The sequence below is a fragment of the Bos javanicus genome, chromosome 3 (assembly GCF_032452875.1).
Source record: "Bos javanicus breed banteng chromosome 3, ARS-OSU_banteng_1.0, whole genome shotgun sequence".
Taxonomy (NCBI): Eukaryota; Metazoa; Chordata; class Mammalia; order Artiodactyla; family Bovidae; genus Bos; species Bos javanicus.
In genome coordinates, this window is record NC_083870.1 from 50,825,120 (window position 1) to 50,849,745 (window position 24,626).

Here is a 24,626-nt window from a genome sequence, read left to right on the forward strand (position 1 = left end):
AACCAAATCCAGTTATTTTTGTATTTTCCAGAGTTGTATAACCTCTGTTTTATATTTTTTAATATAAATTTATTTTAATTGGAGGCTAATTACTTTACAATATTGTAGTGGTTTTGCCATACATTGACATAGATCCACCACAGGTGTACATGTGTTCCCCATCCTGAACCCCCCTCCCACCTCCCTCCCCATCCCATCCTTCTGGGTCATCCCAGTGTACCAGCCCCGAGCATCCTGTCCCATGCATCAAACCTGGACTAGTGATCCATTTCACATATGATAATATACATGTTTCAATGCCATTCTCCCAAATCATCCCACCCTCGCCCTCTCCCACAGAGTCCAAAAGACTGTTCACTACATCTGTGTCTCTTTTGCTATCTCACATATAGGGTTATCGTTACCATCTTTCTAGATTCCATATATATGCGTTAGTATACTGAATTGGTGTTTTTCTTTCTGGCTTACTTCACTCTGTATAATAGGCTCCAGTCTCATCCACCTCATTAGAACTGATTCAAATGTATTCTTTTTAATGGCTGAGTAGTGTTCCATTGTGTATACGTACCACAGCTTTCTTATCCATTCATCTGCTGATGGACATCTAGATTGCTTTCATGTCCTGGCTATTGTAAACAGTGCTGCGATGAACACTGGGGTACACGTGTCTCTTTCAATTATGGTTTCCTTGGTGTGTATGCCCAGCAGTGGGATTGCTGGGTCATATGGCAGTTCTATTTCCAGTTTTTTAAGGAATCTCCATGCTGTTCTCTGTAGTGGCTGTACTAGTTTGCATTCCCACCAACAGTGTAAGAGGGTTCCCTTTTTTCCACACCCTCTCCAGCATTTATTGCTTGTAGACTTTGGATAGCAACCATTCTGACTGGCATGAAATGGTACCTCATTGTGGTTTTGATTTGCATTTCTCTGATAATGAGTGATGTTGAGCATCTTTTCATGTGTTTGTTAGCCATCTGTATGTCTTCTTTGGAGAAATGTCTGTTTAGTTCTTTGGCCCATTTTTGATTGGGTCGTTTATTTTTCTGGAATTGAGCTGCAGGAGCTGCTTGCATATTTTTGAGATTAATTCTTTGTCAGTTGCTTCATTTGCTAGTATTTTCTCCCATTCTGAAGGCTGTCTTTTCACCTTGCTTATACTTTCCTTTGTTGTGCAAAAGTTTTTAAGTTTTATTAGGTCCCATTTCTTTATTTTTGCTTTTATTTCCAATACTCTGGGAGGTGGGTCATAGAGATTCTGCTGTGATTTATGTTGGAGAGTGTTTTGCCTATGTTTTCCTTTGTTTTAGTTTAAAGGGAATAAAGAAAAACAGCAGAAATATTTAGGGGAAAAAAAAAAGAAATATGTTGGGAGTCAAACAGCCTGTGATACAAGTCCAGCTGTGTAGCCTCTCAGTAAGACCAGGGCAGATTATTCAGTGTGTCTTCACTTGAGAAAGATTAAAAAAAAAAAAATCAATTCCACCTTCACAATCTATGACCTGGACTCAAGTCATCCTACTGGTTTAATCTAGATAAGATTCTAAACTTTACATCTCTCCATGTGTCTCTATCCTAATAGTTAAAACTTTGCCTTGACTTCTCTTCCAAAATTTATGTCCCAGCTTCTTGTCTGCACAGTTGCTAAAATTTAGAGCCCTCCCCTTCACAAAGATGGTGGATATAGACCCTGACAAGCTTAGAGAGATCATTTCCAACCTGCTATTCTGAATTGCAGAGTACTGTCTTTCCCTGAGCTGCTTGATTTTCTGTCAACTTGATTCAGTGATCAACTGCTGCCTTGGGCCTCTCACTGACAACTGCTTTTGTGAACTATGTCTGGTACCGAGAAATATTTTGAACACTGTCTGGCTTCTAATTCTTTTCCAGTGGTTATGTTCAAGACTGGATCTCCTCTCCGGTATTACAGGGTCATACCCTGCCTACTTGTAATATGCCCGATGCGTGATTCTGTATTGCACGGTTCTACAGCATGAAGTTGTTAAATTGTGTCCATTATAATTTGTTTAATAAGACAGGGATTTAGGTGACATAGTTCAAAACAACCTCTATTAATGTAACAATGGTCAAAAGTTTTATGAGAGATGGTACTTAAAGAGACGAGTTTTGTTTTCTAATAAAATTTATTTGTATGGAAAAGTTCATTCCCTTAAAACTCAAAAATGAATTTTTACCTAAAGCTTTTTGGGAAAGTTTGTTGAAGATGCTGACTCAGGTTGTTCAATAAAAAATTACACAAGAATGATAAATCTATTCAGTTACACCTTTGAATTAAAAAAAATCCTTTCATTGTTTCTTTTCATCAAGAAAATAATAATGGCCTTCTAGAATTTTATTTTATTTATTTTTGGCCTTGCCACATGCTTTGTGGGATCTTAGTTCCCCAACCAGGGATTGAACCTGCAGTGAAAGTGCTGAGTCCTAACAGCTGGAATTTCCAGCAGCATGGTATTTTAGACATCTCTATGTGTGCATCTCTATGCTAGGTATCATGCTAAAAGCTCATAACATGAAGTCTGGAACCCTTAGGGCATTTTCCGTACTTCATGTGGAGCATAATTCTTATCTTCTCCTGAACTTTCTCCCCTTTTCTTTCTTTCTCTCTCTCTCTCTTTTTTTTTTCCTTTTCAGTGTTTCTTGTTCCCATGTAATGATTAGGAGCTATCTGGAAAGAGTTTCCAAAGAAAGGCAATGTCAAAGAATGCTTAAACTACTGCACAATTGCACTCATCTCACATGCTAGTAAAGTAATGCTCAAAATTCTCCAAGTCAGGCTTCAGCAATATGTGAACTGTGAACTTCCTGATGTTCAAGCTAGTTTTAGAAAAGGCAGAGGAACCAGAGATCAAATTGCCAACATCCACTGGATCATGGAAAAAGCAAGAGAGTTCCAGAAGAACATCTATTTCTGCCTTATTGACTATGCCTTTGATTGTGTAGATCACAACAAATTATGGAAAATTCTGAAAGAGCCGGGAATACCAGACCACCTGACCTGCCTCTTGAGAAACCTGTATGCAGGTCAGGAAGCAACAGTTAGAACTGGACATGGAACAATAGACTGGTTCCAAATAGGAAAAGGAGTACATCAAGGCTGTATATTGTCACCCTGCTTATTTAATTTATATGCAGAGTACATCATGAGAAATGCTGGGCTGGATGAAGCACAAGCTGGAATCAAGATTGCTGGGAGAAATATCAATAACCTCTGATATGCAGATGACACCACCCTTTTGGCAGAAAGTGAAGAGGAACTAAAAAGCCTCTTGATGAAAGTGAAAGAGGAGAGTGAAAAAGTTGGCTTAAAGCTCAACATTCAGGAAACGAAGATCATGGCATCCGGTCCCATCACTTCATGGGAAATAGATGGGGAAACAGTGGAAACAGTGTCAGACTTTATTTTTGGGGGCTCCAAAATCACTGCAGATGGTGATTGCAGCCATGAAATTAAAAGACACTTACTCCTTGGAAGGAAACTTATGACCAACCTAGACAGCATATTAAAAAGTAAAGACACTACTTTGTCAACAAAGGTCTGACTAGTCAAGGCTATGGTTTTTCCAGTAGTCATGTATGGATGTGAGAGTTGGACTATAAAGAAAGCTGAGCGCCGAAGAATTGATGGTTTTGAACTGTGGTGTTGGAGAAGACTCCTGAGAATCCCTTGGACAGCAAGGAGATCCAACCAGTCCATCCTAAAGAAGATCAGTCTTGGGTGTTCATTGGAAGGACTGATGTTGAAGCTGAAACTCCAGTATTTTGGCCACCTGATGTGAAGAGCTAACTCAATGGAAAAGACCCTGATGCTGGGAGGGATTGGGGGCAGGAGGAGAAGGGGACAACAGAGGATGAGATGGTTGGATGGCATCACTGACTTGATGGACATGGGTTTGGGTGGACTCTGGGAGTTGGTGATGGACAGGGAGGCCTGGCATGCTACGGTTCATGGGGTCGCAAAGAGTTGGACACGACTGAAAGACTGAACTGAACTGAACTGGAGAGAGTTCAATTGTTTGTCTGGTTCTGTTGCTTTCTAGCTGTGTGACTCCAGGCAAGTTACTTAAAGTCTCTCTGCTTTAAAGTGGCAGAACCAGACAAACAACTGAACTCTCTCCAGATAGTTCCTAATCATTACATGGGAACAAGAAACAATCAACAAAAGGAGAGAGAGAAAGAAAGAGAGAGATAAAGAATAAGGGGGGAGGAAAAGCTCAGGAAAAGATAAGGATTATCCTCCACCCAACATTTGGACCTCTTAAGACATTTCTGAATTGGTTCTTGTAATTGGATTTTACTTGGGGTAATCAGCAAGGAAACAGATGGGTCCTCCGCAATCATCTGAGTGAATCAGCTGTTTCCTGGATTAAGATGGTTGTTCTTGCGTTCAGGACAACTGGGAAATACCTAGGACTGGCCTTCAGAAGAAAAGAAACACGACAAATCAGCCAATGAATAGTGCTCTGGCAGTGCTACCAGGTCATCTCTTGCTTATTCTTGTCTCTACTCAATTTTCCTCTTTGATAAACAGCATGGCATACCTTAAAAACCAAATTATCTGCTGAGTCACTCAGACTTGTTCGATTCTTTGTGATTTCATGGACTGTAGCCTACTAGACTCCTCTGTCCATGGGATTCTCCAGGCAAGAATACTGGAGTCAGTTGCCATTTCCTTTTCCAGGGAATCTTTCTGACCCAGGGATCAAAATCTCCTGCATTGCAGGTGATTCTTTATCATCTGAGCCACTATAAACAAAATTCAGTTCAGTTCAGTCGCTCAGTCCTGTCCGACTCCTTGTGACCCCAAAGAAAGGCAATGCCAAAGAATAAACAAAATTAAGAGGATAGTTAAACTCAATTGTGGAATGCTGTTTGAACACTATGAATTTAACAGTTTGTCTATATGAAACCTTAAGACTGTTCCAGAGACTGAAAATACTCTGTCTCAGGACAAGTTCATATCCTGCTGAAGACCATAACTCACAGTAAAAAGGTAATCCCTTCAATAATTCCCATGTGACAGGTTTTATATGATCATCTCTGTCACACTTGTTACAGCCTTGTGAATTCTCCATACAAGTCTTTTATTGCAATCTTTTCATTAGGGGAATTTCAATATCCAGAGTTTTAGTATTATGCCTCAAGTCAGACAAAAATCCTAGTATCAAATTATTATTGGCCTTTCCTTTTCTTGAGGAATTATTCCCCCAAAAATGTCTTCAGTGAATGTACTGATAATATTAAGGAATAGAATAAATGATTCTGTTTCAGATTCTGAATGATGCTTTCAAGTTAAAAACATCTTTAACATCTATTCTATTTTTATACCTTTAATTCTCCTGACAGCCTCATTTATTTATTTTATTCTTTCAGCAAATATTTGTGAATTACCCTATGTATGCCAGGTACTGTGCTAGGTATTAGAAACATAACAATGAACTAGAATTCTGATTATTCTCTTTTTTCTATTGTGAAGCATTCCATTTAAAACCAGATACACAAAATTCTTACCCTTCTTCGTATAAGGTTTATGTATTCCATACTCTTAACATCATTTTATAATATTTTGGACGTAAAAGGTTCATAGTATTAGGTGGTGGTGTTAGTGGAAAATCAGAGAACCATTGTATTTTTTTTTTTTTTGCTTCAATATCCAATTTGCCTTTTCATAGAAGATAAAAGAGAGCCCTATCTCTCCTTTTAGTCTATGATCTCATGCCTAAAACACAACAGACTCATTTTTTCTGGAGTACAAATTTAGTCTCCACCTTGGCTAACCAATACCCTAAGCCATCTAGTGGATACAGGTTAAACAGTGTAAATAGATAATTTGTCTATTCTTTTCTCTAGGGAAGTTCTGGTAAAACGTGGGTTCTTTTTTAACTGCAGTATTCATTCAGAGCCTAATCTCCTCCCTTCTGTACTCTTTACTAGTTCCCTTTCCTGCTTCCCATTTTGAAGCTTCAAAGAAGCTCCTGATTGGGTCTACTTGCCCAAATCACTGTGAGGTTAACTCAGAGGTCATAATGTCAAATGCCTACAAGGACCAGACTGGAAAAATAAATAAATGTGGGGGGCTAGGGCAGGAGAATTAAGGAGTGAGGGACCTGTGGCAAACTGCAGAGCCTTGGCCCCCTCAAAGAAGGAGGAGGTACTCAGTGCCAGCTCATTGTTGCTGAGTGAATGAAAGACTTGGCTAGTTGATCATCTGATTTTTTAGAAAAGTAAAAAATCTGGACATTTATGTAAAGTGTCTTATTCTGTTCATGTTGGATCTGTCAAACAAAACACATCTGCCCAGGGCTGCAATTTGCAACCTCTGCTCTCACTGGTGCTGAGTTCAAAGAACTAAAAGCACCTAGGTTTCCAAAAAATCCTTGAAGAATATAAGTCGAGTTCTGTGATCCAACCCCATTATCAAGAGGAAAGGGGAAGAAAAACTTCTTATCAAGAGTATGATTTGATATTGGTTTAATCAGTGTATTTTCATTAATACTAATTAGTAGATTGTCACGCTGCAGTTTTTAAAAAATATAATTAAGTAATCCATCTTTATGTAAGAAAAGGGGATGAAATTATATTGAAGTTTAAAAATACATTTGATTTTGATCTCTGTAAAGGAACACTGACACTGGAAGAATGCAATAAAAATTCTATGTGGGTATGGACAAGGTAGAAAGGCAAGAGTGTGTATACATATTCAAAAATTAAAGTTTTCAATGAAAGTAAAAGGCATTAAAATGTCTATTGCAGAGAAGTATGGCCGGTTGAAAAATAGATTAAAATGTGTAAAAGTATGTAACAGGAAAAAATGTTATAAGGGAATGCAATTATTAAAGTTCAAGAAGAAAAGGGAACAGTGTTACATTTCTGATAGCTAAAGAAACAGTGTTTCATTTATTCATCAAATGAATGATACTCTTTCAATTGTATTAAATAGAGATGGTATTTAAATTCAACTGGACATACTTAAAGTTGTGTAACTATTTTACTTTCAAATGCCAATATTTACAACATAATGCTGGAAATAACTTCCTTTACAATTGCTTGATTTTATGAGAAAAAGATTTGGATGTTGGTATAAAAATGAGGAAAAGATAGAAGAATTTTTCAAAATTCTTTTGGGAGTCCGCTGGATCACTGAAAAAGCAAGAGAGTTCCAGAAAAACATCTATTTCTGCTTTATTGACTATGCCAAAGCCTTTGACTGTGTGGATCACAACAAACTGTGGAAAATTCTGAAAGAGATGGGAATACCAGACCACCTGACCTGCCTCTTGAGAAACCTGTATGCAGGTCAGGAAGCAACAGTTAGAACTGGACATGGAACAACAGACTGGTTCCAAACAGGAAAAGGAGTACATCAAGGCTGTATATTGTCACCCTGCTTATTTAACTTATATGCAGAGTACATCATGAGAAATGCTGGGCTGGATGAAGCACAAGCTGGAATCAAGATTGCTGGGAGAAATATCAATAACCTCAGATATGCAGATGACACAACCCTTACGGCAGAAAGTGAAGAAGAATTAAATAGCCTCTTGATGAAAGTGAAAGAAGAGAGTGAAAAAGTTGGCTTAAAGCTCAACATTCAGAAAACTAAGATCATGGCATCCAGTCCCATCATTTCATGGCAAATAGATGGGGAAACAGTGGAAACAGTGGCTGACTTTATTTTTCTGGGCTCCAAAATCACTGTAGATAGTGATTGCAGCCATGAAATTAAAAGACGCTTATGACCACCCTAGACAGCATATTAAAAAGCAGAGACATTACTTTGTCATCAAAGGTCTGTCTAGTCAAGGCTATGGTTTTTCCAGTAGTCATGTATGGATGTGAGAGTTGGACTGTGAAGAAGGCTGAGCGCCGAAGAATTGATGCTTTTGAACTGTGGTGTTGGAGAAGACTCTTGAGAGTCCCTTGGACAGCAAGGAGATCCAACCAGTCCATCCTAAAGGAGATCAGTCCTGGGTGTTCTTTGGAAGGACTGATGATGAAGCTGAAACTCCAATACTTTGGCCACCTGATTCGAAGAGCTGACTCATTTGAAAAGACCCTGATGCTGGGAGGGATTGGGGGCAGGAGGAGAAGGGGACAACAGAAGATGAGATGGCTGGATGGCATAACTGACTCAATGGACATGAGTTTGTGTAAACTCCAGGAGTTGGTGATGGACAGGGAGGCCTGGCATGCTGCCGTTCATGGGGTGGCAAAGAATCGGACACCACTGAAAGACTGAACTGAACTGAACTGAAGCAAAAAAGTCTAAAGATCATTGATGTTGACTTTTCTATATTTGAAACCATTGGAGTTGCTCTTTTGTCTCTGGACATCCAAAGTTATGTTATACATGAGGACTAAGAGGCCACAAATCACCTCTGAACGCAACCATATGGATCAGCTACACAACGATTAGTTTTGCATTACCTAGGAGAAGGCAATGGCACCCCACTCCAATACTCTTGCCTGGAAAATCCCATGGATGGAGGAGCCTGGTAGGCTGCAGTCCATGGGGTCGCTAAGAGTCGGACACGACTGAGTGACTTCACTTTCACTTTTCACTTTCATGCATTGGAGAAGGAAATGGCAACCCACTCCAGTGTTCTTGCCTGGAGAATCCCAGGGACAGGAGAGCCTGGTGGGCTGCTGTCTATGGGGTCACACAGAGTCAGACATGACTGAAGTGACTTAGCAGCAGCAGAAGCAGCAGCAGGTTTTATTTAGAAAAACAGTCTTTTAAGTTCACAAGAATGGATGCTAGGTAAACAGGTAAATTTAAACGTTTGTAAGGTAGTTCCACCATATGACATCAAAATTCACAGGGCAACTGTAATGCACGTGGGAAGGAGAGCCAGGTCAAGAGGTAGAATGTTTCCTACCCAAAATGGCCACAGGTCAACCTGCTTGGATCATCTTGGGACTCACATGTAGATTTAAAGCAAAAAGTTAAGTCCAAAGGTATGAGAGCTCATCAAACTCACCTAGGAGGTTCCCAGGAAGGACCCTAGGGTAGCTGCTGCTCTACATGGGATGACAAGAGAAACTACGCAAACGAGAATTGAAAATGAAAATGAATAGAAAACTAATTTCCCCCTTTTGAACACGAAAATGTTAACTACATTGATTCTTTTTGTTGTTTTTTGTTGTTTTAGTCACTAAGTCATGTCCAACTCTTTTGTGAACCCAAGAACTGTATGAAGCCTGCCAGTTTCCTCCTTGCTTGGCATTTCCCAGGCAAGAACATTGGAGTGGGTTGCCATTTCCTTCTCTAGGGGATCTTCCTGACCCAGGGGTGGAACCTGCACTGCAGGCGGATTCTTTACTGCTGAGCCACCAGGGAAACCCTACATTGATTCTTTCTTGATTCTAAATGGAAATTGACATTCACTTCTCATTTGGTTGAAACTTTATCCCTATTATTCCTGTTTATATCCTTTACCATAGGAAATCCTAGACTCCCAGATCACCCTTCGTCTTCCACCCACTAAATCACTCAGGGCTCTTCACATCACCTATTTTGAACCCCTTTACCACACTCCCCAATTTCTGAGACTCTTTCCACTATGTCCTCTGGAATTCACAGTTCATCTTCAGCGAAAACCTTTGTATCTTCTATCTCTTCTCTATTTCTTCACCTTCTTGTTCTAAAGCAAACCTGGCTCACCCTCTGTGGATGCTGTTGTCCCTGCAACCTTCCCAGAACCCTTGGAAGACTTGGAGGTGGGAGAGAGACCCTCTTTACCCTTCATTGCTTCTCTCAGGCTATTCTCCCCATCTCCTATCTAATTCCTCCCCCTGAAGTATTTGTTTCTTTAACTCATGACCTCCCATGAGAGGACATATCACTCATATCACTCTCCTCATTGTGGTAGTCCCCTACTCACTTAGAGATCACTCCGAATTATTTCTCCAGGCTTCAACTTTTGGCTACTGGCATCCTATCCAGGGGGCTTCCCAGGTGGCGCTAGTGGTAAAGAACCAGCCTGCTAACGCAGGAAGATACAAGAAATGCAGGTTTGATCCCTGGGTCGGGAAGATCCCCTGGAGGAGGGCACAGCAACCCACTCCAGTATTCCTGGAGAATCTCATGGACAAAGGAGCCTGGCAGGCTGCAGTCCATAGGTTGCACAGAGTCAGACACGACTGTAGAGGTTTAGCACACGTTTTCTATCCAGTATCTCTCTTGTCCTAAATCTTGCTGTTTTTAATATGTATAGTGAGAATCCTCATGATACTCCCTCATTGACTCACTTCCAATGACACTGTATTCCAGACTCCTTAGTCATTCATTGGCATTGTCAAATTCACTTCATCACTTCTCCATAATCTTTATTGCATGCATCCCACTCAAACTGCCACATTGTTATGGTCATTCTGCAGACTTGAGATAGATTCCTCCACCTGTATTTTGTTTGGGATGTCAAGACTGATGATGCTACACATGTACCAACTTTTTCAGAGTATGAAAAATTTTATTACACACGTAGAGAAGTTTTCTGAGGAAAGCAGGGCAGTCTCCAAGTTGGTCTAAATATGACTTGAGGGAACAGAGAGAGGAGACTTTCTTAGGGTTTATGGTGTTTGGGGTGAGTGTAGGGGGGCAGGGTCAAGTGTCCCTCACATGGACAGGCTCTTGTATACTTTGAACTTCCCATGGGCACCAAAGGAGTGAGCAGCTGGGCTTTCTGATCAATTTTCCCAGATGTGGGACACAGGGAGCAAAGAAGTGGTGGGGCTTGAAAGCTGTCATCAAATATCAAAAATGGAGCCAGACCATTTATGTTATACCTATATTTTCAGATCATTCCCTCTTCTTGTTGGACTCCTACAGACCCTCAGCCCCAAAAGGACCTGCAATTCACTGATCCAACCACAGTTTTTCTGACCTTAGTCTCTCCATGTCTACTATTCCCTCATCTTAAAACTCCGTGGTGAATCATACTCACTCCCTTACATCTTTGACTTTCTTGTGCCTCTGTCCTTGCTCTTATTTCCTTGGTAAAACCTAACTGCATACAATTCTAAGCTTACTTTGAGCCTGCATCCTGGCTCAGTCAATTACTGCTGGAGGAAGAAAGGACAAACATACTGACTTATCCCACTTAAATTTATGACCATGAACTCAGTTCAGTTCAGTTCAGTCGCTCAGTCGTGTCCCATTCTTTGCGACCCCATGAACCGCAGCACGTCAGGCCTCCCTGTCCATCACCAACTCCCAGAGCCCACCCAAACTCATGTCTATTGAGTAGGTGATGCCATCCAGCCATGTCATCCTCTGTCATCCCCTTCTCCTCCTGCCCCCAATCCTTCCCAGGGTCTTTTCCAGTGAGTCAGTTCTTCGCATCAGATGGCCAAAGTATTGGAGTTTCAGCTTCAGCATCAGTCCTTCCAATGAACACCCAGGACTGATCTCCTTTAGGATGGACTGGTTGGATCTCCTTGCAGTCCAAGGACTCTCAAGAGTCTTCTCAAACACCACAGTTCAAAAGCATCAATTCTTTGGCGCTCAGCTTTCTTCACAGTCCAACTCTCACATCCATATGTAACTAACTCAAGTGGGCCCTTAATGACACTCAGCAGGCCTGTGATATATTTTTCTTTCCTAGTATATTCATCTTTCCATTCTCCTGGATGAATATATCACACCTTCGCTTCTCTCCTCATCACCTTCAGTTACTCTTCCGAATCTCCTCTTCCCTGCTGATGACCTTACATCATATGTCTCTGAAAAAAATAATCAGAAGAGAACTTCCACAGATCCTCACCACTGCTCCTATGACCTTCCCTCCAGTTTTCATAGATGAACAGTCTGTACTCCTGTCTATAGATAATCCTTTCATTTGTGTGCTAGATCATAAACGTTTCCCCTTTCAAAGGCACCACTCTAGCAATTCTCTCTTCTTGCTCCTTCATAAAAATTTCCTCTCTTCTAGATCATTCTCACTGAAACAAATATTTCAATTTTTTGGCCAACCTACTTTTGACTCCACTTCCACCACCAGTTAACTGTGGTGGTAGGCTCCCCATGATCATTTTTGGGCTCCCTTATACAGGAGAACTTCTAAAAAGAATTGCCTATAATATTAGTATCTCCAATTTCTCTCCTTCAATTTTCTCTTAAACCCACTCAAGTTTTTTTTCCCATTTCCCATAGCCTCCATGGTACTAAATCCAGTAGTTATTTCTCAGTCCTCACTTCCTCACTCACATGTAAGCACTAATACCTCCTTGATAACTTTATATTCACTTGACTTCCAGGCACCTCACTCTCAGCTCACCAACTTCACTGGCTGTTCCTTTTCAATCTCCTTTGCTGGTTCATCCACTCTCCTGCCTTGAAGTTACAAGGTTTCATCTTTGGTTCTCTTCTATTTATATTCACTTCCTTGTGACTTTAAATATCATTTAATATCTCTATTTTTGGACAAATCTAAGTTTCTGATGACTTTTAGATCATACTACTGAGCTGGCAAAAACTCCTATATCCTGGGCTGTAGTCCTCAGTAAGGTCACAGAATAAGACATAACTTTCATCTTAAAAAAAAAAAAAGCTGGTGTCTCTTATGCTGCATATGGTAGCTTGGACCACCCTTCTTAACACTGCACTCCCATGTACAACTGCCTACTTAAGATCTCCACTTGAATTTCCAATAGATATCTTGAATGTAAAAAAGTCCAGTCCTGATTTCCTGATCTTTGTCCCCTACCCAACTCTACCTGTAGTCTTCCTCATCTTCACCGGTTTGTTTTCTTTAACATACCCTCTATCTGCTTTATTATCCTATTTGATTTTCTTATGTATTACTTGTTGCCTGCTGCCCCCACTTCCAGAATGTAATATCCACAAGGGGTGAGGGTTTTGTATTTTGCTCAGGTATGTAACCCAATCAACTAGAACAATGTCCAGGGGCTCAATTAATATTTGTTTATTGAATGAATGAAAGAACGAATTAAACCAGTACTTATCATACTCAGAAATTACTGAAATCTTTTAACTCAAGCTGAAAGATCAATGAAAAACGGGTTTATTTGCGGCAATAAAATACCACACAGGTTTTAAACCTGTTTGTGTTTGGGTTGGGGGAGGGGCAGGCAAGAATGCAATTCTTCAGAAACGGAAGACACTAGAACAAAGCTTAAGTAAAAACCACAGTGAGAGTTAGTCAAGTTTTGCTCCTAAGGAAACTTCTTGTCAGAGCAAGAGGCCTGAGTTCTAAGTGGCAACCTATGGGGTAAAAAGAAGCAAAAAGCATCTTCTTACAAGTCACTAGGATCAACAGCTGTTCTCTCCTGCTAGGATGGCTGTTTTTCCCTTATTTGGACTTCACTGTCAAAAGAAAGACACCACACCCTGTGTTATGTAGCCTTAACTGAGTGTGCCACGTCCCGGGCCTCCTGACTTCAGAACTGTATTTAATTTAGTAATGTTTGTCTTTTTCTCTTTTGACTCAAGGTTCGTGGGTAGGGCCAGGAAAGCTCTAAAGCTGTTTTGAAGCAATTCAAACCCAAAAGGTCAGACTTTAAAAAGTACTCAGGAAAAACAAGTTTAAGGCTGTAAGAGTTTAAGGCTGGATGTGGGGGCAGGTTACATTCAGTAGAGGGGAGCCCCGTCTGCGTTGGCTCAGGGGATGCGCCAGTCGGTTGCTCCCGCGGCCGCATGGGCCACGGTACGCGAGGGAGGAAAAAGCCGGTCCCCAAGGAAGGAGCCCCACGCTTCCCTTGAATTTCCTCGCAACCCGCCCAGACACGTCCGGGCTGAAGGAGCAGAGTCCAAAAGAAGCGTCAGACCTGCCGGGCGGGGTGGCGGGACGCGCGGCCAGGGTAGCCAGGAGCAGCCACTTAGGTCGGCGTGTTCGGAGAGCTGGGCTCCCCGGCCCTCCCCTCCAGGCGCCGAACAAGCGACACCCCGGCTTCCGCGGCGCCCCCTCCTTCCTCCGCACGCCTCCCCTTTAAGCGCGAGGCGCAGTTGGATTTGTGTCGGCCGAGCGAGGCGCGACTCCCCTTTATGGCGGAGCCGGCAGCGGCGGCTCTGACAGCAGCGGCGGCTCTGACAGCAGCGGCAGCCGGGCGAGCAGAGCAGGAGGCCGGGCCTCGGGCCGCCGGCCGCCGTCGCTGCAGCGGGGCCGGGGGGAGCGCGGCGCGCGCCGCGACGGGGGCGGAGGAGTGGGCGGGCCCGGCCGGACTGGGGGCGGGGAGGCGGGGAAAGGCGGGGAGCCGGGTCGCCGGCGCTCGGGTCCGCCTCTGACTGCGGCGCGGCGGGGCGATGTGTGATTACCATGGCGAGGAGTCTCTGTCCGGGGGCCTGGCTAAGGAAGCCCTGTTACCTCCAGGTAGGCCGGCGGCGAGCCCGCCGCGCGCCCGCTCTCTGCGCGGGACTTGCCCGCCTTCCTCCTTCCTCCCTGGGTCGGCGCCCGCCCGAACCCCGCTGCCCCCTGCCGTCCGGCACCTGGCGGCGCGCCCTCCCTCGCTGACCCGGCGCCGCAGCCTCCACCGCGGCGCTGTCCCGCCGCCCCCCAGCGTCCCGACCGGTCCGGGCTCGCCCTCGGCGCCTCGCATCCCGAGAGCCCCGGGACGTGACCTGGGTGCGACCCCACGCCCCTCGCGTTTGGGGCTCCGCAGTCTGGGCTCGGGACGTGCCGCGGTCCTCTCCCTGGTCCATTGCTCTCCTCCCCCCTCCCTGGTGGGCCCCGCAGGGAGGCTGTTCTCGGTTCAGTCCTGAGTCCTCAGTAGGTGGTAGGAAAGGTGGTGTGTCATTCCTCCATATTTTAGAAAATTATGACAAATTGTCACATCAGTGTTTTCTTCATACCCTGGTGAAGCGGCATGTGCCTCGGGCTGAACCACTTGGTTCGATCTCCATCACACCCGTGATTTAAACGGGAGCAAGGGCTCAAGCGAGGCGGATGGATGTTTGCTTTTTAAAAGGAAGGGGACAATGTCTTGTGCGGATCCCGAATACGCCAACAATGCAAATGTAATTCTGTTATGTCATGTATACTATTCGCGTGTTAATTTTTCATAATTTCCCATTCCACCCTCTATTCCGCTGCCAGTCTGTGTCTTCGAACCCTGCTACAGCTTTCATGTTAGTCACCAGGGGGACCTAGTAGACACCATGAGTAGCTGAGCGCAAATCCATCACCCAAGTGGAAAAACAACTACAAATCAGTTCTTCGCGTGGGTCAGCAGTTGTGTCTGCATTCAGAGAACAGTATTCCTTTACCGCTTACATTAAAATGCTTAAAGGTATCGATAGATTATTTGGGGATGGGAATTCATTAGGTGGTGCTTTTATCAATTATTTTAAAAGTTGAGAAGAAACCGTCGTGGGGCACGTAAATCTTTCATTTTTGTTTGGAAATTGCATGTGTGAATCACTACTGTGCAATGAGTGATGTACTTCAAGTTGGAAGCTTGATTGATAGCTCATAAAATGAAGAATATAGGAGTAAAACTGATTGTTCTGAGCCTTTGTAGCAACTCCGCCAGTAGTAATTGTGCCCGAAAACAGTAGAGCAACCCAGTGTAGAATTCAATCCAGGCCAGATACCTCTTTGTAACCCTTTATGTGAAGAGAAAAAAAAAAAAAAGGAAAACAAACCACTTTCCAGACTCTATTCTCAAAATTAGTTTGAGATATTTAAAATCTTTTTTCTTAACTAAAACTGTCTAGCTTTTTTTTTTTAGATTTTGTGGCACACTTTTAGACTTTGATTCATTTGGTTCTCAACGTTCTCCACGCAAGTGATTGTGACATTTTTTTGGCACCATAGCATAAGAACTTTCAGATTGGCTGAGTTAAGGTTAGTTTTTCAAATAGTTAGGCTTCTGTTAATGGCAAACATTTAGTAATTCTGCCTTCCAGAATGTGTGCATCATTATCCATTACCAAATTAAGGTAAACTCAGGTCCTCAGCATTTCAAAAGGATTTGGGGGCATAGTTATATATTAGTAGGCTATTTCTATATAAAATAATGATTAAATAGAAAACTTTGTTGATTATAGTATTGTATTTGTGATAAATTTTAGAACTTGGGAACCTGGAGTACTGGTGTTTTAAACATTGTCTTGGTATTAGTATTTATTATTTATTAGTGTTTAGGAATTTTCTTGTTAGTTGTCCTTCACCATGCCTTTTCAGTTTAACCCGCTGAATAAAAAGGCCTTCACATTACTCAGTGTCATGCCTTCTTCTGTTCTCCATTGCTTAAATGCTTCACCTTTTGTTTTTAATACTACTTCTACTGTGTGGAGCTTCCCTGGTGGCTCAGATGGTAAAGAATGCCTGCAAGGTGGGAAACCTGGGTTTGATCCTTCAATTGGGAAGATTCCCTGGAGAAGGGAGTGGCTACCCACTCCAGTATTCTTGCTTAGAGAATTCCATGGGCAGAGGAGCCTGGCTAGGTCTCACTTTTTTTTTTTTTTTTTTCTTCCACTAGGTGCTTCAACTGTAAATTGTTTTGGATGAAGTCAAAGAAAAATATTTTCATCTAAGACTATTGTACAGCTATCTATTCAGTTTCTCAGTCACTGAAAGTTGAATTAACATATACAATACTCCTTTCATTTTTTATTTTTATGATCTTTTAAATTTTATTTTATTTATTTTTGTTGTTTTTTGGCAGTGCCATGTGGCTTGTAGGATCTTAGTTCCCTGACCAGGCTTTGAGCATTGTGAGCGTGGAGTCTTAAACACTGGACAGCCAGGGAAGTCCCTGATTTTCTTTAAAATGATGTTCCTTTGGGAACAGCGTGAGGCATGAGGACAGAGCTGAGTTTTGTTCATTTGTGCATCTGGTTCATTATGACCTTGAAAAAATTTCGTAACTTTCTGGTTCCATAGTTTCCATATCATAAGTAGAAATTGTGGTTCTTAGCTGTGTAATCACATGAATGTAGTGAGGATAAGCTCAGTTTCAGTTCAGTCGCTCAGTCATGTCCGACTCTTTGTGACCCCATGGACTGCAGCATACCAGGCTTTTCTGTCCATCACCAACTCCCAGAGCTTACTCAAACTCAGGTCCATCGAATCGGTGATGCCTTCCAACCATCTCATCCTCTGTCGTCCCCTTCTCCTCCCGCCTTCAATCTTTCCTTGCATCAGGTTCTTTTCAAATGAGTCAGTTCTTCACATCAGTTGGCCAAAGTATTGGAGTTTCAACTTTAGCATCGGTCCTTCCAATGGATATTCAGGACTGATTTCCTTTAGGATGGACCTCCTTGGATCTCCTTGCAGTCCAGGAGACTCTCAAGAGTCTTCTTCAACACCACAATTCAAAAGCATCAATTCTTCGGCACTCAACTTTCTTTATAGTCCAACTCTCACATCCAAACATGATTACTGGAAAAACCATAGCCTTGATTAGATCTTTGTCAACAAAGTAATGTATCTGCTTTTTAATGTGCTGTCTAGGTTGGTCATAGCTTTTCTTTCAAGGAGCAAGCATCTTTTAATTTCATGGCTACAGTCACCATTTGCAGTGATTTTCAGTTCAGTTCAGTTCAGTTGCTCAGTCGTGTCCGACTCTTCGCAACGCCATGAATCGCAGCACGCCAGGCCTCCCTGTCCATCACCAACTCCTGGAGTTCACTCAAACTCATGTCCATTGAGTCGGTGATGCCATCAGGCCATCTCATCCTCTGTCGTCCCCTTCTCCTCCTGCCCCCAATCCCTCCCAGCATCAGAGTCTTTTCCAATGAGTCAACACTTCGCATGAGGTGGCCAAAGTATTGGAGTTTCAGCTTTGGTATCAGTCCTTTCAATAAACCCAGGACTGATCTCCCCTAGAATGGACTGGTTGGATCTCCTTGCAGTCCAAGGGACTCTCAAGAGTCTTCTCCAACCCCACAGTTCAAAAGCATCAATTCTTTGGCGCTCAGCTTTCTTCACAGTCCAACTCTCACATCCATGCATGACCATTGGAAAAACCATAGCCTTGACTAGACGGACCTTTGTTGGCAAAGTAATGTCTCTGCTTTTTAATATGCTGTCTGGGTTGGTCATAACTTTCCTTCCAAGGAGTAAGCATCTTTTAATTTCATGGCTGCAGTCACCGTCTTCAGTGATTTTTAGAACCCCCCAAAATAAAAGTCTGTCACTCTTTCCATTGTTTCTCCATCTATTTGCCATGAAGTGATGGGACCAGATGCCATGAGCTTAGTTTCCTGAATGTTGAGTTTTAAGCCAACTTTTTTACTCTCCTCTTTCACTTTCATCAAGAGGCTCTTTAGTTCCTCTTCGCTTTCTGCCATAAGGGTGGTGTCATCTGCGTATCTGAGGTTAATGATATTTCTCCTGGCAATCTTGATTCCAGCTTGTGCTTCATCCAGCCTGGAATTTCATATGACGTATTCTGCATATAAGTTAAATAAGCAGAGTAACAATATACAGCCTTGACGTTCTCCTTTTCCTATTTGGAACCAGTCTGTTGTTCCATGTCCAGTACTAACTGTTGCTTCTTGACCTGCATACAGATTTCTCAGGAGGCAGGTAAGGTGGTCTGGTATTCCTGTCTCTTAGTTTTCCAGTTTGTTGTGATCCACACAGTCAAAGGCTTTGGCATAGTCAATAAAGCAGAAGTAGATGTTTTTCTGTAACTCAGCTACATGTAGTTAAATCTATTTTGTGGCATCTTAACTGCATTTTTAATAGAAAAGCATGTGAACTTAAATGGTAAATTTACATGTAAGTAAATATGTTCATTTCCTTCTACCAAAGGTCCCTGACTTTCTATCATCCCCTCTTTTATTTGTTGAGTCTTTATTGATCTAGGGGCATGATATGACTTAATTTTACTGACTTCATCATTTACTTAGTAAATATTTGTCTATGCTTTTCATATGCCAGAAACTCTGTGAGGGGGTTGGGATTCTACAGAAGCTAAACAAACACCCTTGTGATCCTCATGGAGCTTAAAGTCTAGTCAAGGAGACAAACATTAATCAAATAACCTTAGAAATAAAAGTGCTATGAATAAAAAGTGAAGGGACAAAAGACTGCCTGAGAGGAAGAGAACAGTTTCTCTCTTTTTAAAAAGTATTTTACTATAGAAATTTTTATACATACATAAAGCAGAAAAGAATAATGTACTCTCAGGTACCTGTTACTTGCCCTCAACAATTATCAGTATTTTGTTTCATGTCCCTTCCCCTGTGTCCTTTTTCCAACTAAAATATTTTGAAGCAGATCCCATATATCACATAATTTCATTTAAATGCCTTAGTATGAATTTCTAACAGATAATGATACTTTTGACATAATCATAATACCATTATCATGCCTTAACAAAATTAACAGCAGTTTCTTACTTTCTCTCATTCTCCTACATATGCATTATTCTGAGAGAATGACTAGATTTGATTTACCATGGGATGGATTTACTGTGATATGAGAGGGTCTCTTGGTAAAAACAAAACAAAAAACTCTCCCCTTACGAGCTAATTCCTACCAGAAGTTCTTTGAAGGAAAACTTAATTCTCATTTCAGGTTTTGGGAGAAAGTCTTAGAAAATGTCTGGTGTAAGTAACATTTTCATGTAAATGTAATATTTTAAAGTAAAGCTGTAATTAGTCAATAGATATATAAAAGATTTTGTTTTGTTTGGAGATAGGGTTGGGGTGAAGAGCACTGAAGGAATTAAATTTCAAAGATAGGGGGATGAGGTGAAGGGCCCAGCAAGAAGAGAGGAAAGTTTCAGAGACCAGCTTTGTATGCTTGCTTACAGTTTTGCTCTTCTGTCTTCAAGTGGGTGGAGTCCAAAAGTAGTTCTGTTCTGAGGTGTTCAGGCCTTAGGACTTGCAAGTTTCTCTTCCTACTGTGGTTTACAGGAAAAAATTTTAAGCAATTACCTATAAAGGAGCTTCATTCTCAGTATTTTCTTTAATCCAAAGGTCACTGTGATAATTGATAATGTTTCTGGAAACTGTAGAATGTTTCTAGGAACAGTGGACTTCACTGGTGGCTCAAATGGTAGAGTCCACCTGCAAAGCAGGAGACCCGGGTTCAATGCCTGGGTTGGGAAGATCCTCTGGAGGAGGAGATGGCAACCGACTCCAGTATTCTTGCCTGGAGAATCCCATGGACAGAGGAGCCTGCAGTCCATGGGGTTGCAGAGTTGGACATGACTGAGAAACCAACACTTTCTAGAAACTGTAGTATGATGCAATTTATGATAAGTTTTCAGCTATAATATGGCTTAAGTAGGCATTTATGGACTAATGTGGGGACCTAATTACTTTTTGCAGTTTTGTTTATGTAGCAAAGGAGATTCTTCTGCTTGTGAAGAGAAAGACTGATAATAGTATATACCCATGTAGTAGAATATTGTTCAACAATAAAGAGAAATGAAGAATTGATATATGCTATAACATGGATGAACCTTGAAACCATTAAATATATGAAAGAAGCCACTCATAAAAGATCACATATTCTGGGGTTCCGTTTATTTGAAGTAGCCAGCAAAGGCAAATCTGTAAAGACAGAAGATAGATTAGTTCTTGCCTAGGACTGGGAGGGTTGTGGGGAAATGGGTATGGGGTTTCTTATGGGGTAAAGGAAATATTCTAAAATTGATGCTGTGCACAACTCTGTAAATATACTAAGATCCACTGAATTGTATACTTTAAATGAATAAATTGTATGGTATGTGAATTATATCTCAATAAAGCTGTAAAAAAAGAAATTTAGTTTATCCCATTGACATGGTTCTTCTCACTGCTTCTTGTTATAAATTCCACCCATGCCAGCTTTTTGGTGTAGAGAGTACTTCGTCCAGAGGACCAGTGCAGGCACACTGCCTGTGCGGCCTCTCTGTGAACCAAGAGGGCTTGTGATCTGCTAGAAGTAGGTATAGCCCAGCAGCATTTACCTGAGCAAACAACGGCTCAGGGCAAGGCAACATTCCCAGAGCACATTAACTTCAAGTTCTGTCCTTCCTGGCTAGTTTGTTGAAAGCTTACCTGGGAATTAGTATTTCCTGGACTAGCTATATGTTGTGGCACATTGAACAGAGTAGAATCCTGCCTCTGAGAACAGGATCTGTAGGTGTGTTCATGTTCACTAGTTTGGACCATGTTTAGGCAGTGTTTTTCTTCCACACAGCATTGTGATGGTACTCTTTGGGGCCTGTGTGGTGACCCAAGTTGACACCTGTGTTTGTCTCTTTTTAGCAGTGTGTTTTCAACAAATTAGGATCCACTTTGTTTAGAGTTTGCTCATAGCCTGAGTGGGACTGATAACACAACAGCCCTATAATTCATTGGTTTTCCTTTATAATACCTTCCTTCTTCTCACTGTCATTAAGTCCTGGAAGAATGAAAGTTAAGACAATTTAAGCTAATTCTCTATACTTAGATTAGACACATTTTCCATTCCAGTCATTCTGCCTACGTGCGTGCCCTGTTACATATAAAAGGCTGCTGGAATGCTAATGGCACTTGAAGTCTGAGATACTTGGGTGCTTATGAGGGTTTTTCAAGTCCTTTAAATTGCAAAAGTTTTAAATTTCTTAAGGTAGCCTCTTAAAAATAACTAACAGTTTCAATGTGTTCAGTAGGGCTGTTACGAATGGATGGATAAATGGCATGTTCTAATGAGGGTGTCAGCACTTTAACATTTCTGATACCTACCTGGCTCTTTGATTTACATTAGTACTAGTCTTCAAACGTGACTGCTGTAGATGGTTTGGTTCTTTTTTACTTCATGTGTATATTTTTGCAGGATTTAGTGTCTTGTAGGGTTACTGATATGGTTTAGTTGATAATATTGACAAGGTTGACAAATACTGTAGTAAGAATAATATGGCTTCTTGCTCATTTTCAACTCCCAGGATTATTTTAAATCTAAGGGTAATAAAAGCAAGTATTGTTTCCTGTTCTCCAAAGGGAGGACTGTAGGTGGTGTGGTTCATCAGCTCTTTAATACCTGCTGTACAGGGTTAAACTTTTGCCTTTGCCTGAAACTGAATCTCCATAACTATGATTAGCTTTCTTAAAGTAGTGACTATACAGGGAGCATATGCATCCCATAATGTCTTAAATTTAAGCATAGAATTATAATGCAGCCTTTTGATATTATTATTAGTCACTGTAATAAACTCAAAGAAATGGTGAATTCTCATGCAGATTTCATACTCACACACTTTCAGGCTATCAGATCAGATCAGATCAGTTGCTCAGTCGTGTCCGACTCTTTTCGACCCCATGAATCGCAGCACGCCAGGCCTCCCTGTCCATCACCAACTCCAGGAGTTCACCCAGACTCACGTCCATCGAGTCAGTGATGCCATCCAGCCATCTCATCCTCTGTCGTCCCCTTCTCCTCCTGCCCCCAATCCCTCCCAGCATCAGAGTCTTTTCCAATGAGTCAACTCTTCACATGAGGTGGCCAAAGTACTGGAGTTTCAGCTTTAGCATCATTCCTTCCAAAGAAATCCCAGGGCTGATCTCCTTCAGAATGGACTGGTTGGATCTCCTTGCAGTCCAAGGGACTCTCAAGAGTCTTCTCCAACACCACAGTTCAAAAGCATCAGTTCTTCGGCGCTCAGCCTTCTTCACAGTCCAACTCTCACATCCGTACATGACCACAGGAAAAACCATAGCCTTGACTAGACGAACCTTTGTTGGCAAAGTAATGTCTCTGCTTTTCAATATGCTATCTAGGTTGGTAATAACTTTCCTTCCAAGGAGTAAGCGTCTTTTAAATTTCATGGCTGCAATCACCATCTGCAGTGATTTTGGACCCCCCAAAATAAAGTCTGACACTGTTTCCACTGTTTCCCCATCTATTTCCCATGAAGTGGTGGGACCGGATGCCATGATCTTCGTTTTCTGAATGTTGAGCTTTAAGCCAACTTTTTCACTCTCCACTTTCACTTTCATCAAGAGGCTTTTGAGTTCCTCTTCACTTTCTGCCAAAAGGGTGGTGTCATCTGCATATCTGAGGTTATTGAGATTTCTCCCGGCAGTCTTGATTCCAGTTTGTGTTTCTTCCAGTCCAGCGTTTCTCATGATGTACTCTTATTTAACATAAGTTAAATAAACAGGGTGACAATATACAGCCTTGACGAACTCCTTTTCCTATTTGGAACCAGTCTGTTGTTCCATGTCCAGTTCTAACTGTTGCTTCCTGACCTGCATACAAATTTCTCAAGAGACAGGTCAGGTGGTCTGGTATTCCCATCTCTTTCAGAATTTTCCACAGTTTATTGTGATCCACACAGTCAAAGGCTTTGGTATAGTCAATAAAGCAGAAATAGATGTTTTTCTGGAACTCTCTTGCTTTTTCCATGATCCAGCAGATGTTGGCAATTTGATCTCTGGTTCCTCTGCCTTTTCTAAAACCAGCTTGAACATCAGGAAGTTCATGGTTCACATATTGCTGAAGCCTGGCTTGGAGAATTTTGAGCATTACTTTACTAGCATGTGAGATGAGTGTAATTGTGTGGTAGTTTGAGCATTCTTTGGCATTGCCTTTCTTTGGGATTGGAATGAAAACTGACCTTTTCCAGTCCTGTGGCCACTGCTGAGTTTTCCAAATTTGCTGGCATATTGAGTGCGGTGCTTTCACAGCATCATCTTTCAGGATTTGAAATAGCTCAACTGGAATTCCATCACCTCCACTAGCTTTGTTCGTAGTGATGCTTTCTAAGGCCCACTTGACTTCACATTCCAGGATGTCTGGCTCTAGGTGAGTGATCACACCATCGTGATTATCTGGGTCTAGCATGCAGTAAAAGGGTTTCTTCATTGTTATCTTCCCAGTACCTCAGCTTTTCATCTTAATGTTTTGTATTCTTTATAGTTTTCTTTTTTTTACGGTTTTCATTCCTTAAAGTTGCTTTGAAAAACAATACTATACTATTCTGTTAAATACCATATTTTCACACTGACTGGAAAGATAAATGTCTCACATTTTTAACATATTTAGTTCTAGACATTTAAATATTTTGTGAATAATTTTTCTTTAAAACCCTTTAATCTACAATGCATATGGGTTTAGAAATAGCAGAATACTGCAAAATGAACATGTTTAAAAGACCAAAATATTAGTCGATGAATTTTTCTTTAGAAATAGTAGGGGATTTTTTTTGATAATTAAGCAGAGACATTACTTTGCCAACAAAGGTTCGTCTAGTCAAGGCTATGGTTTTTCCTGTGGTCATGTACGGATGTGAGAGTTGGACTGTGAAGAAGGCTGAGCGCCGAAGAATTGATGCTTTTGAACTGTGGTGTTGGAGAAGACTCTTGAGAGTCCCTTGGACTGCAAGGAGATCCAACCAGTCCATTCTGAAGGAGATCAGCCCTGGGATTTCTTTGGAAGGAATGATGCTAAAGCTGAAACTCCAGTACTTTGGCCACCTCATGTGAAGAGTTGACTCATTGGAAAAGACTCTGATGCTGGGAGGGATTGGGGGCAGGAGGAGAAGGGGACGACAGAGGATGAGATGGCTGGATGGCATCACTGACTCGATGGACGTGAGTCTGGGTGAACTCCTGGAGTTGGTGATGGACAGGGAGGCCTGGCGTGCTGCGATTCATGGGGTCGAAAAGAGTCGGACACGACTGAGCAACTGAACTGAACTTTAATGAAATTAAACAGTATCTGTTTTAG

The 24,626-nt window shown here is 41.8% G+C and overlaps 1 protein-coding gene across 1 annotated transcript in view; it reads left to right on the forward strand.

Annotated features, from left to right (window-relative positions):
• Nucleotides 1-14,204: 14,204 nt before the first annotated feature.
• The window catches only part of DIPK1A (divergent protein kinase domain 1A), a 129,747-nt gene continuing 119,325 nt past the window's right edge, over nucleotides 14,205-24,626 (forward strand). Inside the window, exon 1 of the mRNA XM_061411182.1 lies at nucleotides 14,205-14,345. Within this exon, the coding sequence (XP_061267166.1) occupies nucleotides 14,292-14,345 (54 nt within the window). The 5' untranslated portion in view covers nucleotides 14,205-14,291. The remainder of the gene's footprint in view (nucleotides 14,346-24,626) is intronic.